Here is a 16,885-nt window from a genome sequence, read left to right as displayed (position 1 = left end):
ACATATTAGAATAATAGCAATTATTCCAAGTTATACCGAGAAATATATCAATAAATTACTTATAAAACAGATTGGCATCAATACAATATTCAATTTCTTGAGTAGGAAACTATAAAATAATATTATATTCTCGTACCAAACACAAATCAAACTAAAAAAAAAAAAAAAAAACAAAAATATAAAGAAATTCAAGCAACACAAAGTAACTAGTCGGCCGGCCGGCCGGTAGGCCAGTCAAACAAGAACCTATTACGGCCATTACAATTTCGTAAATTTATATATATTATATAAATATACAAACACTCAGTTATTCACATTAGTTTAATAATATGCCAAATAATCATTTATTCATAATCAATCCATCCATCCATCTATCATCCATCTATGCATAGATTCACACTTACTTATTGCACATTACATACTATCACTATCACCGCAGCCGGTCTACAATCCCAAGTATTCATATATTCATTTTCAAAAATTTATCATAAATTAAATATTGAAACCAAGGATGATGATGCACTTAGCGAATACACGCAGAAAAAGTGTTGATTTCTGAATTCGTTTAAGATTATTTTAAAATGTAGATTAATATGCTGATTAATTATTCTGAAAACAAATATTACAACAAGTAAGAGTGTTATATTCGGCCATGCCGAATCTTATATACCCACCATCAAATCATCCTTATAAATAAACTTTGATATTAACTATCTATGTTGAATCATGTGTCGATATTAATATGAACATCAGGGAAATATTTGGAAGAGGGCCTTTAATAAGGGCTTAAGCATGGACCGTGCTCTTTCGAATTAAAAATATTAATTTTGTTGTATCCAATATTTATAACCATATACTGTTTTTTTGTAAGAGTGGTTATATGGAGGGTAGAGTCAATCATGGACCTATCCTTGTAGGTTTATACAATAATTATTTGTATCTAATGTCATTGTACTTGTATATTTAATTCAGTTATGAGGGTGTTTGATTAGTTATGGACCGAACCTCATCAAATTCAGTTGAAAAATTCCAGTTTGTTTATGTAGAATTTTATTGCCGTAATCGCATTTTTTGGTCAGAAATGAGCGTTAAAGGCATTTTCTGAAGGGGACCTTATAGGGCGGTAGGGTTAATTACAGACTGATTCTCATAAAATTTAGTGGGAGATTTTAGCTAATACGAAAATTGTTTATGACGAATTTCATCGCTGTACTCGAATTTTTAAGCTAGTAATGAGCTTTAAAGTCATTTTCCGAAGGGGACCTTACAAGGGGGATAACCCTATCCCCCTTATAAAATTTGATAAAGAACTTTTGGCTCGCATAAAACTTGTTTATGTAGAATTTTACTGCTGTACTCACATTTTTGAGTCAGTAATAAGCCTTGAAGTCATTTTCTGAAGGGGACCTTATATGGGGGGTAGGGTCAATTATGGACCCATCGTCATAAAATTTAAGAAAATGATTTTAGTTCTTATAAAACTTTTTTATATCGAATTTTATTGTTATATATATATGCTTCTTAAGGTCAGATATGAGCATTAAAGTCATTTTCTTAAGGGGAGCTTATATGGGGGGTAGGGTCAATTATGGACCGATCTTATAAAATTCTATGAAGAGATTTATGTTCCCATAAAACATGTTTTGTGCCAAATGTTACCGCTATTGATGCTTCTCTTAGCCAATTATGAGCGATAAAGACATTTTCTGAAGGGGACTTTATATGGGGGTAGGGTCAATTATGGGCCTATCCTTATAAAATTTTACAAAGAGATTAAGGTTCCAATAGAACATGTTTGTGCCGAATTTCACCGCTATTGATGCTTCTCTTAGCCAGTTATGGGCGATAAAGTCATTTTCTGAAGGGGACTTTATATGGGGGGTAGGGTCAATTATGGGCGTATCCTTATAAAATTTTACAAAGAGATTTAGGTTCACATAAAACATGTTTGTGCCGAATTTCATTGTTATTGATGCATTTCTTAGCCAGTTATGGCCGATAAAGTCATTTTCTGAAGGGGATTTTATATGGAGGGTAGGGTCAATTATGGACCGATCCTTATAAAATTCAACAAAGAGATTTATGTTCCCATAAAACATGTTTGTGCCGAATTTCATCGCTATTGATGCATATCTTAGCAAGTTATGAGCGATAAAGTCATTTTCTGAAGGGGGCCTAATATGGGGGCTAGGCGAAATCGTGGACCGATATTGCCCATTTTCAATACCAAACAAACTGCATCAACTAGAAGTATCAGTGCAAAATTTCAGCTCTCTAGCTATTTCTATTTAGACTCTATCGTGTTTTCAACAGACAGACAGACAGACGGACAGACGGACGGACATGGCTAGATCGTCTTAGAATCTGATAAGGGTCCAGAATATATATACTTCTATGGGTCTTAGATGAATATTTCAATGTGTTACAAACGGAATGACAAAAACAATATACCCCCCATCTTTTTTGATGGTGGGTATAAAAATTTACAAATTACTAGATAAGTAGATCCAACAACTTGTCAAATTGCTTGTCTTTGGTAATTAATTTTGATATTATATTCTTTCAGGTAATATTCTAACCATCAATATTAACTTACAATCTGTTTTTTGTTCTTTCAGATTTTGCAGAAGTGTTTAAAAAGCTTCAGTTCAAAGTCCTAAATGCCTGTTGCTTTCCATTGTTTAAAAAATGTGTTCAATTTTTCGCAATCGCATTAATTACCGTGGAACACCTAGTAGCAACTCTCCGGGTAGTCCACCAATATTAACCAAAGATTTAGAAGCCGACAGTAATAATAACGATAATGATAACAATAACATAATGTCTAGAAAAACTGAAAGTCCCCAAGAAACCAGGGAAAGCAATAGCAAATCACCAGCAGTAGATCATTCAAATAATGATGGTGTTGAAGATCATACAGATGATATCGAGGAGAGTGAAAGAATCGATCCTAAAGAGGATGATGAAACGGATAGGGATGTAACGATAGAAAAACAACATAAAGATGAAGCTCTGGATTTGTCTGTGTTACCTAATGGTTTACCCATCAAGGGTCATGTTTCCCTGGAAGCTTTGCAGCACACCAAAGTAGCGGTAGCTCAATTTGCCGCTTCAGCTTTAGCCCAGACGCCCTATTTTGGTGAGGGATCCAATGATTTGACAACCATATTAAATGTACAACGTCAGCATTTAATGCAGTTGCAATTTATACAGCATTTACAAAGTCAATTGAAAAGAAGAGATCAGGTGAGAGAATGTACAGAAGATGATGAGGGTCACGAAGATGATGAAGAACAGGAGAGGGAAGATATTGTGGAAGACATGGAGGAAGAGGCGGATGAAGAAGGCTTGAATGAGGAATATCTACAGCAGGAAGAACTAGATTTAAGTCAAAGTAAAACAGGACTAAGAGAAAATATCGAGGATGAAAAGAAAAATGGTTTAGAGTCTAATAAATTTTTAAGAACAGAGAAACTAAAGACTGATGATAATGTTTTAAGTAAAAGTCCCAAAGAATCAGTGGATAAAGTGCAATCGCCAAATTATCAGCCCTTATTAAGTGGCATCAGTTCTTCGTTAGCTTCTACCATAATAACCAATCATGATCCCATACCCCCGCCTCACGAGCCCAATTGTTTAGAAATGTTGCAGAGACGTACCGAAGAAGTATTGGATTCGGCTTCTCAAAGTCTACATGCCTCCCAAATGCAGGAGGAATATGAGTACATACAGAAAGATGGCCAGGGACGGGGAGAGATATTTAAGCATCGTTGTAAATATTGTGGGAAAATATTTGGTTCATTTTCAGCCCTGCAAATACATTTGAGATCACATACAGGTGAAAGACCTTTTGTGTGCAATGTATGTGGTAGTAAATTTACTACCAAAGGTAACCTAAAGGTTCATTATCAAAGACATACCCAAATATACCCGCCCATTTTAATGCCTCCAGGTGTAGGGCCACCTTTAGAGATGCCACCACATATGAGAGAGCCTTTGGGGCCACAAGCTCAGCATCAGCATGCTCATCATCAACCAACACCTCTGCCACCTCCTCCTTCCTCAGCTTCAGCTATGAGTAGTTTGAATAACATGCCCTTGCGTTTGCCCTTTAATGAAAAGCCTTTAACGAAAGAAACAGAAGATGAGAATGAAATTCCTATCAATACCAAAGAATGTGAAATTAGTATAGAGGACCCTGAAAAAGAGATAATTGCAGAGGTCCCAAAACCTATAGAAGAACACCCCGAAGATTTGAGTAAGCCACAAACAAAAGACGAAGAACCAAAACCCAAACCGTTGGTTAGAGTAAAAACTCCACAAGCTTTAATGGAACCAGCAGTAGAATTGCCAAATGATAAGCCCGAAAGACCGGCCACATCAGTGACCCCCAAACGTTCTACTTCCCAAAGAAAACGTAGCTCTACAGCCGGCACCCCACCGCAGGAGCTGAGAAAGATTTGCATGGATAATGATATACCAGAACATCATTTATCTAAACTTTATAGAAGATCATCGCTAAGTCGTAATAGCAGCATGGAACATTTGTCGGGAGACTTTTGTCAAGTAGAGCAGTTCGTTGACAAATCATGGGAAGATCTGATAGAAATTGATACCACATCAGAGACTTCGAAACTGCAGCAATTGGTTGATAATATCGAAAATAAGTTAACAGATCCTAATCAATGTATATTTTGTCAAAAAGTCATGTCTTGTCGTAGCTCACTACAAATGCATATAAGAACACATACTGGTGAGAGACCGTTTAGATGTAAAATCTGTGGTCGGGCTTTTGCTACAAAGGGAAATTTGAAGGCTCATATGAGTATACATAAGATAAAGCCGCCCATGCGTTCTCAATTTAAATGCCCAGTATGTCATCAAAAGTTCTCCAATGGCATTATACTACAACAACACATACGCATACATACCATAGATGATGGCTCGGGTGGTTGTGGTTCCCAGTTGCCTGGACAATCTAGTGAAATGGCTGCTGCTATAGCTGAACACAACAATAGAATGCGTGCTCACATGGAGGCAGCCATATTGGAAGATCAAAATTCCAATAAATCGTTAGGAGCTTCAGAAAATTTTGACTTTTCAACCACTTCTGAATATTCGGGTCAAAGGTCAGAATCATCACAAGGAGATTTTGATGAATATATGACCATGGAGAGTACGGATGATTCGAGAGAGAACTCAACTTCTGTAACACCTTTGGAAAAAAGAATCTCCGAAGATGGTGAAGATAAAGTAGAACAAGATATGGAACGCTCAGAATCGGTGCGTTCAGAGGCAATAGATCTGACAGCACGCAATGGTTCGCAACAGACGCATAAAGCTTTAGATCACTTACCCCATTTAATGGGTATGCCTCATAATCTTTGGTTAATGGCGGCTGCCAGAGAGGAAATACAAAATTTAGGAAATCATGGTAAATTTCCATTGTTACCATTTGGACCTCTAGGATTTATGGGTGAGTAAAACAAAAATTTGTTGTCAAGAAAATTTATTAATTTTAAATTTACTTATGACTTTGGTTCATTACTGTATTTTATCATTCTTAAAAATGAAAACAAAAATTTAAGCAAAATATACAAAAGCATGTGTGAATAAACGAAATTTATTCCGGCATAAATTTCCATCACTGTCACAACATGTTATTTAAAGCGTAATTTCTTCACTTTAATCATGACATTGCCTGCCTCAATATACGAACATCCAAACAAATAAGTATATGTATGCTCCCATTCGAATAAGCACCGAAAGCATTTATAGTAACAGCAGAAGTCTGCTCTGGTTGTTTTTGTTGTTCGAAAATGACAAAGTTTTTCCGTCTGTCACCTTTGACCCAAAGTAGCAGTAGCAGCAACAAAATAAAGACGACAAACTTAAATAACAATGTACGACATAATTCAATTGGACCCAAACAACAAAGAATTTCTTCTATAGATATTTACGATTTCGAATCTTCAATTCAAATAAAATTTATTTATACCAACAAGAAAATCTTAAAATAAACGTCAATAACCAACAGTGAAGGGTATGTGTTTGGGGGCAGAAATATACACAGCGAAAATTGTACTGTTTTTGTTAGTGTTAAAAAAATAAATTGAAAATAAATTAAATAAAATATAGCTGTAAACCCATTACTGTTTGGTCGAGAGGAGAGTACCCATAATATTCCAAAATTATAGACCAAACAGAACAATTCTAGAACAAATCGTCATGAATCGATTACTAATTTCTAAAAATATTTAAATTTTTATGTATTACCAATTCCTTAATTGATTAAAAGTTGTAAATACTACTTCATCGTCTTTTCTAATTAACACCTCCCCTAAACAAATATCTCACACTATACACATGTATGTACATTTTCATTTTTAAAATGTTCTTATACACTCTATATGAGTTACGCGATTTTTATTGTTATAAATATAAAACAAACTGAAAGATATCGTATCTTTTTAGCGCATACATAGATCATTGCTTTGACTTGATTTCTTTATACAATTTTTTATGTGTGAGTATTTATTCTCACTCTAGGCGTCATTATGTCACAGCATTTTATTCGACACAAAATTTATGTTCAATAACCCAACAGTATGAATTTTCCGAAAGACATTAAGTAATTAAAGCAATTGTTTTAACTTTTGCAATTTCTTTGATTAAATATTTTCCAAAGGTTTACCACCTCAAGCCCATATCTGCCAATTGTGCTTTAAATTATTTCCGAGTCCCTCGGCATTGGAGACACATTTTCAAAATGATCATACCAAAGATGCTGCTACTGCTGATGTTGCAGCTGCAGTACCAACATCATCGTCATCCTCAATACCATTGGCAAGCAACACATCGACAACGACTACATCCGCTACGATTGCTAATGATGGCAGTGCTACAGATTCCTCGACAATTGAGAATTTCGATAAAAATTGTGATACAATAGCAGAGACATCGGGTTCAATAGCCTTCAATAATAAGGTAAGTGTAAAAAATTAAATTTGTATTATTTCAGATTGTCATGAAGATTCGGATTAGAATGTAAGGTATTAAAAATATATATCTTATTTAGGAGCTGAAAGAGCTGAAAGTCAGGGTCTTCGGAGTATGGTGTTACATTTTGTCTCTATTGCAGCTTCCTTAGTCCTCTTGAATTCCTAATTGCTTAAGCTGACTAAGCTGGTATTTATTTGATCCTACCTTTAGAAAGAAGTTATAGGAATTCTGAACCAATATTGGTACAGAGATCTTGCAAAAACATCATTATTTAAAAGTATTTAATTTCGAGGGACAATTTCTAGTCCTACATTGGATATAGTTTTCCAACTTCTATATATGAAAGGGTAATGTTTCCTATTTGCGAAATCCAATGCTCTTTAAACCCTTCATCTTCCAGAATTGGAAGGGATTTAAATTCAGGTCAGAGAAATGCTATTGCTTCCTCTTTAACACATCGAGTGGAGGAAATCACAGACTGTATTTTTGACACTTTGCTTATTAAGCATAATATTTATTTTAACGCATTGATCAGCACTCTCTGGTGTTCGTGAGACCTATTTAAATTAGAGTTCATAATCAGTCTATGAATTTGTAATCGATCCAGTGTTGTCATGTGCTATGGTTTCAGTCGTATTCCTACTCCTGTTCTGTTTCTAATAAGTCGCTGGTTGACATGACCTCTACACAATCAGTAATCAGTATTTCCTGAAGTATGAGTATCAGTTTTTCTAGCGCTTTTAGCTGGTTGACAAAAACTGTGGATCCCGCGAATTCAATGATCTAATATACCGAAGAATGTGATTATATTATAGCCGACTAAATTTTTATACCCTACACCACTTTAGTGGGGAGGGTATATTGGATTTGTGCTGATGTTTGTAACATACAAAAATATTCGTCCTAGACCCACCTTAAAGTATACCAATCGGCTTAGAATCGTTTTCTGAGTCGATTAAGCTATGTCCGTCCGTCTGGCAGGCTGGCTGGCTGGCTGTCCATGTAAACCTTGTGCGCAAGGTACAAGTCGCAATTTTCAAGATAATTGGATGAAATTTGGCACGCACGTTTTATTTGACCCAAGGACGAAGCCTATTGAAAATGGTTGAAATCGGTCCATTATTTCACCTAGCCCCCATAGAACAGAACCCCCCGAAAAGGGCTTTTGAGCTCATAATTTTGTTAAATTTACAGATATATCGATAAAATGCGGCACAACTAAGTTTGTCTGGATGACCCTGCCAAATTTCATAAAGATCGGGCCCCATTTGACCCTAGCTCCCATACAAAGTCCCCTTCAGAAAATTACTTGAATGTCCCAAATTAACTTATAAACACAAATATCGCGATGAAATTTAGCACAATAAAATATTATGTAAATATAAATATATTCACAAAATTTTATCGGGCTTGGTCCATATTTGCCCCTAGCCCCCATATAAAGCCTCTTTCAGAAAATTAGATTTTCATCCATAAATTGCTTAAATGTATCGGAACAAGGGAATATTGAAGATAAATGCTTTATTATGAAAAATAAATCACATTTAATATTCATAACTGGTGTAGGGTATCATATGGTCGGCCACGCCCGACTATACTTTCTTACTTGTTTTTATTCTTTCCATCCGAAACCCGCCCGGCTATGTAGTTACCCGAAGCCGATCTTCCTTTTTGGGCCTGTAAATACTTTCGTACCTAGTGTTCTATATTAAAGACGCAGAAACAGTTTAAGCAGAAGTTTGAGCAATAACGAAATGCATAATTTTGATTAGAATAGATATCAGGTGATAAAGTTAACTCTAAGACCGTATTAGTCGGGAGTAGTCGACAATAATGGCTCGTCAGGTAGATAACCTGACTTTTTGGAATAATGAAACGGGCAGAACCCCAAAGATCCTATGGGGCGACCCTAACGATAGCAGGACAAGAAGCCTCATCAGAATGAGCAAGTCTTAGGTAAATATGATTATGCGTATGTATTCTAACAGGACACACAAAATTACGGCCACAGCTATACAAAATTGGACTGATGGATGCAGACGAATGTAGAGTATGCAGAGCGGACAGTGAAACTCTGTATCGCTTTCTTTTTTAAAAATTAGATCCAAATATCTTGGAAGTGACATTATTCCGAATACTGATTGGAAAATTTTTAGGAATTACTCACAGGAAACTGAGTTTCTAAACATCGGTTGATAATATATATAATGTAATAGTAATAAGGTTGGCCGAGGTGTATTTCTTCGAATTTGACGTAGTATATATCCTCATATGAATCTAACCTAAGTAGTACATTCAAGTGTCTCGTAAATTCTTTCATACTAAAGAAATCAACGGAGTCTCCTTTCGAGTGTAAAATTTCTGCTTTTCGGCAGAATATATTTAAAAGAATGACCAAACAAGTCTAATCGATTCCCTACAAATAACTATCTAAATGTGCTTTTTTCGTTTATACCGCAAATAGCCGTTTAAATTCAACAATTGCAAATATTTAAACATAACCCAAAAACAAAATTCTTATACTTCCTCATATTCCGATTAAACCATTATTAAATTGTGTAATTTTTACCTCCCACTCATGCTACCACATCAAGTTGAAATGACTGAACGAATTCCTTTTAGAAATTCAAGATAAATTCCAGTTAAAAACCACAACACAGCTTTGCCATCTCAACTATGGTTAACTGAAATTCACAGTAATTAATAGATGTAGCGAGAAAATGAACACACACAGATAACAAAAAAGGCGAAAACAAAACAAAGCTAAAAAGACTTGTGCTTAATGATGCCACTTAATACAAATAATAATCCTACCAAATTTGGCAACTACTTACTACTTGTAAAAACTTATTTATGTATTTGTATGAATATGTGTTTAAAATGTACCCTGTTGATCTGGGTAACAGTTATCAAACTTTGAATCTACTCTCTACAGATTCGTAATTAGACATTAACATTTAAGTCGGCCAAAAGCTACTTTTCGTGACTGAAAAGCTAACGTTTAAACTTACTACATTCTAGATTACTTAGAGACTTGAAAGGTGACAATTGGTTATATGCTTGATTACTAGGGAAGTAAATTAATTGCAAAATCAGAGCCAGAAAAGTTAATAAAAAATCCGGATCCATTAGCACTTTTAAAGCTTCCGGGAATTTCCCCATATGTCATAAGCAGTATATGAATGTATGTATGTGATGTAACAACAAATGTAATTAATAATCTCATCATAATTTGTTATTGTAAGAGCCATATTTGTACGTTCGACGTAAATAAAAATATTCGTATGTACGATTACGCTTAACTCAATGCCACATATTTCGTGGTTACGTCTTTATATTACAAGAAGATTTTTCTTTTTTAACTTTAACTTGTGGAGTAAGAAATCTATATATGGTCTTAAAGACAGTATGGCATTAACTTAACTCTCACATTTACTAAGTATTTTTGAAATGATGACGATGATGGCTAATGAGTAACAATATTTTTTAACTTAAAATAGTATAAATTTGTTATGTGTATGTATTTGAGTCGTTATGGGTATGTGAGAAATAGTAATAAATAAAAGAAGTAATATAATAATAGCAATAACTAATAACATATTAATTAATCCATGACATTTATCATTAAAATGCTATAAGAATATGCCATTTTAAGCATACATAATAGGAATATGTTTTCAGTGTGCTATTGCAATTATTTGAACATGATGCCGAGAATATAAAATATGTTGTGAAAAAATAGCAGCAGATTATAGAGATAGAATTATACTTTGGCGATCGTTCATCGTTATAAGAAAATTATATATCACTATTATAAATATGGCCTACAAAATCTAGAAATTTTTACTTTATTGGATAAAATAGCATTCATGAATCCGGATTATCTACTGAGTGCTGATTAAAAAAACGAAAAGCCAATTCCTTCTCAGAGTGGTAGGTTATGTTAGGTTGAAAGGAAGACGATACTACATCAAATTCGAAGAAATACACCTAGTCCACTATTGGGTATTTTGTGAGCTACTTTTCACGGAAAATGTTTGTTGGTAAAACCAACAAAATCCTTATATAGGGATCAATAAAGGTATTATAGTCCGATGTTCAGAAACTCGGTTACTTGGACATAGTAATTAAGAATTATATTTGGTGTTCGCTAGTAATGGTATATACGGAATGTGAATGATATACTCCCAAGATATTTGGATCTAATTTCGACAAAGAAATTGCTTCAGAGTTTCGCTTTCCTCTCCACATGCTTTACACTAGTATCCACTCAAAATACGTACCAAAGTACAAAACCTCCGACTTGCTCATATTGACGAGGGTCTCGTTAGGGAAATATCCCCATATCCTGCTATGATGTAAACTTTCCTCTGGAGGATTAGACAGTAGTACATGTCTGTTTCAAGGTCTTTAATATAGAACCCAAGGTCCGTTTAGTGCCAAGGGTAGAGTTAACCATGTAGCAACGGATTCCTACTGGTATTTGCTCTAATGTTACACTTGACCATTCTTCTCCTATAAAGCGGCCAGTTCCGATGTACCTAGTTGTTCCTATACTTTATGTGGTATCTCCATTTAAGGTTTACACCTAAATGCATAACTTTGTCGGGAAACACAAATAAAAGAACCGAATGCTAACTCTTCGTTGGATTAATATTCAGACCTCTCGGTTGAATCCAGCTTAAGGCCGTATTCTGAGCCTCTTCAGCCCTTCTACACAAGTTATTTGCATTCTTCCTCTTAGAAGTATTACGACGTCGTCTGTATAGCAGACAGGTCTAAGTCCTTTCTCGGTCATGGTCCTTAGAAGGCTATTAATCGTCATTACCCAAAGTAAAGGGGACAAAACTCTACTTTACGGTGTGCCACGGAATACTGATAGTTGCAGATAGAATCCGGTCAACATAAACCCATATAAGAGTACCAGAAAACTTTTTAAATTTCTGGATAACTGAGAGCTTTTGGGAAAAAATATTTACATATAGACTACTCAAGTCTATGATTTCTAAAACAGACCTGATATATAGTTTAGACCTGGAGTACATAGGGAACATTGGAAACATTATTAGTGACTTTATAAAATATTGCATATAAGCGATCAAACTCACCTGTTTTTCATTATATTTTCTTAGCACTACATAATTTCAAACAAAATCAAGCCCTTCCCATATAAAAACACTTTTCTGGGTGTTTTAATTAATTAATGCAAATTTGTTTGCTGACTATTATGAATATTTGTCATATTATCGTCTACAATGTTTCTCTTCCAATATTCGACAACAATCCATGCAACATCGTCATCATTATGATCCCCATCAACGTCATCATCTTGATTCTACAGTATGAATTGTGTCTGCATGTCTTCAAGATGTGTCTACACATATTGTCATCTTTGACTAATGACAATGTTTATTTTATGATCTCTACTACAACACACTTGGAGTTATTCCAAAGATTTTTTACAATTTTATTTGGCGTCTAGCATTTAAGAAAAAAGACCTGTTAATAATCTATCTGTATTATCTCTTGCATATTCGTACAACTAGAAATATTCAAATCATACAATTAGTATGAAATACTAAAGTAGCGAGAAAAAAAATGTTTGTTGTTGTTTTATATTTCCACTAGTTACTGGTCATTAAATTGGAATTATGTTGGCTGTAAATTTACACAAAATTTAGCATATTATTAAAAATGTAAGTGTATATGCCACATGCACATAAATTATGTTATGCTTTATGAAGAAAAAAAAAGAAGCGAACTGAATTATAACAATTTTAATAGGAATATGTATGAAATAGTGTTTTTTTTCTATGGAAATAATACAGGGTGAAAATTTGTAAATGGATGTGATAAGAAATTCAATACAAATAAAAACCGTCACAATGTCCACGAGCATAGCGACATAAAGTATTCTAATTCATTTCTGTTTTAAAATTGTCACAGACTAGACTATAGACTAGAATATAGACTAGACTATAGACTAGACTATAGACTAGACTATAGACTAGACTATAGACTAGACTAGACTATAGACTATAGACTATAGACTAGACTAGACTATAGACTAGACTAGACTATAGACTAGACTAGACTAGACTATAGACTAGACTATAGACTAGACTATAGACTAGACTATAGACTAGACTATAGACTAGACTATAGACTAGACTATAGACTAGACTATAGACTAGACTATAGACTAGACTATAGACTAGACTATAGACTAGACTATAGACTAGACTATAGACTAGACTATAGACTAGACTATAGACTAGACTATAGACTAGACTATAGACTAGACTATAGACTAGACTATAGACTAGACTATAGACTAGACTATAGACTAGACTATAGACTAGACTATAGACTAGACTATAGACTAGACTATAGACTAGACTATAGACTAGACTATAGACTAGACTATAGACTAGACTATAGACTAGACTATAGACTAGACTATAGACTAGACTATAGACTAGACTATAGACTAGACTATAGACTAGACTATAGACTAGACTATAGACTAGACTATAGACTAGACTATAGACTAGACTATAGACTAGACTATAGACTAGACTATAGACTATAGACTAGACTATAGACTAGACTATAGACTAGACTATAGACTAGACTATAGACTAGACTAGACTATAGACTAGACTATAGACTAGACTATAGACTAGACTATAGACTAGACTATAGACTAGACTAAAGTATTCTAATTCATTTCTGTTTTAAAATTGTCACAGACTAGACTATAGACTAGAATATAGACTAGACTATAGACTAGACTAGACTATAGACTAGACTAGACTAGACTATAGACTAGACTAGACTATAGACTAGACTAGACTATAGACTAGACTAGACTAGACTATAGACTAGACTATAGACTAGACTATAGACTAGACTATAGACTAGACTATAGACTAGACTATAGACTAGACTATAGACTAGACTATAGACTAGACTATAGACTAGACTATAGACTAGACTAGACTAGACTATAGACTAGACTATAGACTAGACTATAGACTAGACTATAGACTAGACTATAGACTAGACTATAGACTAGACTATAGACTAGACTATAGACTAGACTATAGACTAGACTATAGACTAGACTATAGACTAGACTATAGACTAGACTATAGACTAGACTATAGACTAGATTATAGACTAGACTATAGACTAGACTATAGACTAGACTATAGACTAGACTATAGACTAGACTATAGACTAGACTATAGACTAGACTATAGACTAGATTATAGGCTAGACTATAGACTAGAATATAGACTAGACTATAGACTAGACTATAGACTAGACTATAGACTAGACTATAGACTAGACTATAGACTGGACTATAGACTAGACTATAGACTAGACTATAGACTAGACTATAGACTGGACTATAGACTAGACTATAGACTAGACTATAGACTAGACTATAGACTAGACTATAGACTAGACTATAGACTAGACTAGACTATAGACTAGACTAGACTATAGACTAGACGATAGACTAGACTAGACTATGGACTAGACTATAGAGTAGACTATAGACTAGACTATAGACTAGACTATAGACTGGACTAGACTAGACTATAGACTAGACTCTAGACTAGACTCTAGACTAGACTAGGCTATAGACTAGACAATAGACTAGACAATATACTAGACAATAAACTAGACCATAGACTAGACTATAGACTAGACTATAGACTAGACTATAGACTATACTATAGACTAGACAATAGACTAGACTATAGACTAGACTATAGACTAGACAATAGACTAGACTATAGATTAGACTATAGACTAGACCATAGACTAGACTATAGACTAGACCATAGACTAGACTATAGACTAGACAATAGACTAGACAATAGACTAGACAATAGACTAGACCATAGACTAGACTATAGACTAGACTATAGTCTAGACTATGGACTAGGCTATAGACTAGACTATAGACTAGACTATAGACTAGACTATAGATCTCGTTTAAATACCCTGTATGTATTATTATGCCGTACATTAAAACTAATTGTTACCACAATTTATAATACACAAAAATTATTTTAGCCCTAACAATAACACTGACTACAATAATAATTATTATAATGATGATGAAAAGCAAAAAAAAATGAAAAACGAGATTAAATATTAATATAGAAAATACGAAACAAAAAGTTGACAACTCAAAAAATGCATTTAGATGATACTACAAAATGCAAATATTTGTCACGCTAATGAGTCCTTACATTACACTAAATTACGAGACTACAATAGCAGCAATGGGTTGGTTGGTTGGCCCATCATTAAGGGGTAAAGTATATATAAGAAAATAAAGACAGAGATGGTGTAATAAACGGACAGACTACAGAGCGACAGATGAATTATAAACTTGTCATTCATAGTTGTTGTTTTGTTCTATTCAAAATTTCCACTGACATCAAAATTAAATTATGTTTTTATATTCCGCAGTTAGATATTGTGTTTGTGGTGTTGCTAGCAAATGAAAATAAAATTATTAAAAGTTCGTCTAGCAAATCTAAATATTAACGCCACATTTAATTGGAAATGTTAGACCAAAAAAATTTTATAATGAAAAAATTGTCTTGTAAACTTGAACAGATGTAAATGAGAATAGTTTTATATAAATTCTAGAGAATTGAGTATTATTTGCGGTTTGTCTCTATTTTACAGCTTTCTTTGAATCCAAATTTATTCCATAAATTTCAAACACCCTCCGAGGAAGATCAGAATTCCCGCAAAACTCCGTTTGAGCGCAGAAGCAGCAATAGCAATGAAGATTGTCGTGAACAGCAAAGTAAATTGCAAGATTTGGAACCGCTTAAGAATCACATCAAATCTGAACCTTTTATGGATGGCGAAGAACCAGCTGCTAAATCTCCCCAAATGATAGACGACATGGACGATGAGGATGATGTATTTCGAAATTCCTCAACACCCCCATCGGTTTATGCATCCCATTCGTCTCTGCTAAGTCATCCTCAAGCGGATAATTCGGAACATTCTCTGATGAAAATGCAAATGCGTAAGTTTCTTTTTAGACTTTAGGATGTTTGTTTTTTCTATATTTTTCTTCCAAAATACGATTTTTGAAAACATTATAGTAACAACAATTCCTCATCAATTTTCGACCTCCCATCCCGCGATGCCTCCCCACATAGAAGCTCATCGTTTTCCAGCCACCCCACTCGATTTTCAACAGGCCCTGATGTCTGTGGGACCTCCAACATCTAGCCTAGATCCTCCTGTCAATAATAAACATTTCTGTCATATATGTCGGCGTAACTTTAGTTCTAGTTCGGCGCTGCAGATACATATGCGCACTCATACGGGTGATAAACCGTTTCAGTGTAATGTGTGTCAGAAAGCTTTTACTACCAAAGGAAATTTAAAGGTAACTAGGAAAGCTTTTTACTTAACTAAGTTAAAGAAAAATGTTTTGTTGGGGGAAATTAAACATCTCAACTAAATGTATGTTCCAGCAACAAAATAATTATATAAATTTGCAACAATTTTCTTTATTGTATATTTGAGGAAATCGTGTTTGTGTAATTTACTTTTTAGGTTCATATGGGCACTCATATGTGGTCGAATCCCACCTCCCGTAGGGGCCGACGAATGTCTTTGGAATTGCCCATCCATAGACCGGGCGGAAGTTTGGCTTCTGAATCCGATTTTTTACCCAGACGGCCGGATATATTTTTTCCATATCTACCGCCATTCTTCAATGGCTTGCCACCAAAGGTAAGATTCTAGAAAAACTTTCTGTTTGCAATTAAAAAATTATTAAAATTAATAAAATTATTAATAGATTTCAATAGGCAGTATAATTAGCCGTAGA

The 16,885-nt window shown here is 34.3% G+C and overlaps 1 protein-coding gene across 4 annotated transcripts in view; it reads left to right on the top strand.

Moving 5' to 3' along the window:
• The window catches only part of LOC119601204 (homeotic protein spalt-major), a 58,437-nt gene that overhangs the window by 40,377 nt on the left and 1,175 nt on the right, over nucleotides 1–16,885 (top strand). For 2 of the 4 annotated variants that reach the window (XM_037951989.1, XM_037951988.1), the window contains exons 2-6: nucleotides 2,619–5,476; nucleotides 6,689–6,987; nucleotides 15,718–16,069; nucleotides 16,149–16,438; nucleotides 16,609–16,788. In XM_037951989.1, coding sequence (XP_037807917.1) covers nucleotides 2,689–5,476; nucleotides 6,689–6,987; nucleotides 15,718–16,069; nucleotides 16,149–16,438; nucleotides 16,609–16,788 — 3,909 coding nt within the window. In that variant the 5' untranslated portion in view covers nucleotides 2,619–2,688. Of the gene's footprint in view, nucleotides 1–2,618; nucleotides 5,477–6,688; nucleotides 6,988–15,717; nucleotides 16,070–16,148; nucleotides 16,439–16,608; nucleotides 16,789–16,885 lie in introns of those variants that run through there. The other 2 variants (XM_037951991.1, XM_037951990.1) reach the window with 2 other exon arrangements.

This window comes from Lucilia sericata, unplaced genomic scaffold, assembly GCF_015586225.1.
Source record: "Lucilia sericata isolate MDLA Ls3-8-SP2 unplaced genomic scaffold, ASM1558622v1 Contig000149F_arrow, whole genome shotgun sequence".
NCBI classification, from domain to species: Eukaryota; Metazoa; Arthropoda; class Insecta; order Diptera; family Calliphoridae; genus Lucilia; species Lucilia sericata.
Note: the sequence above shows the minus strand (reverse complement) of the source record. Positions and strands in the feature narration are given on the sequence as shown.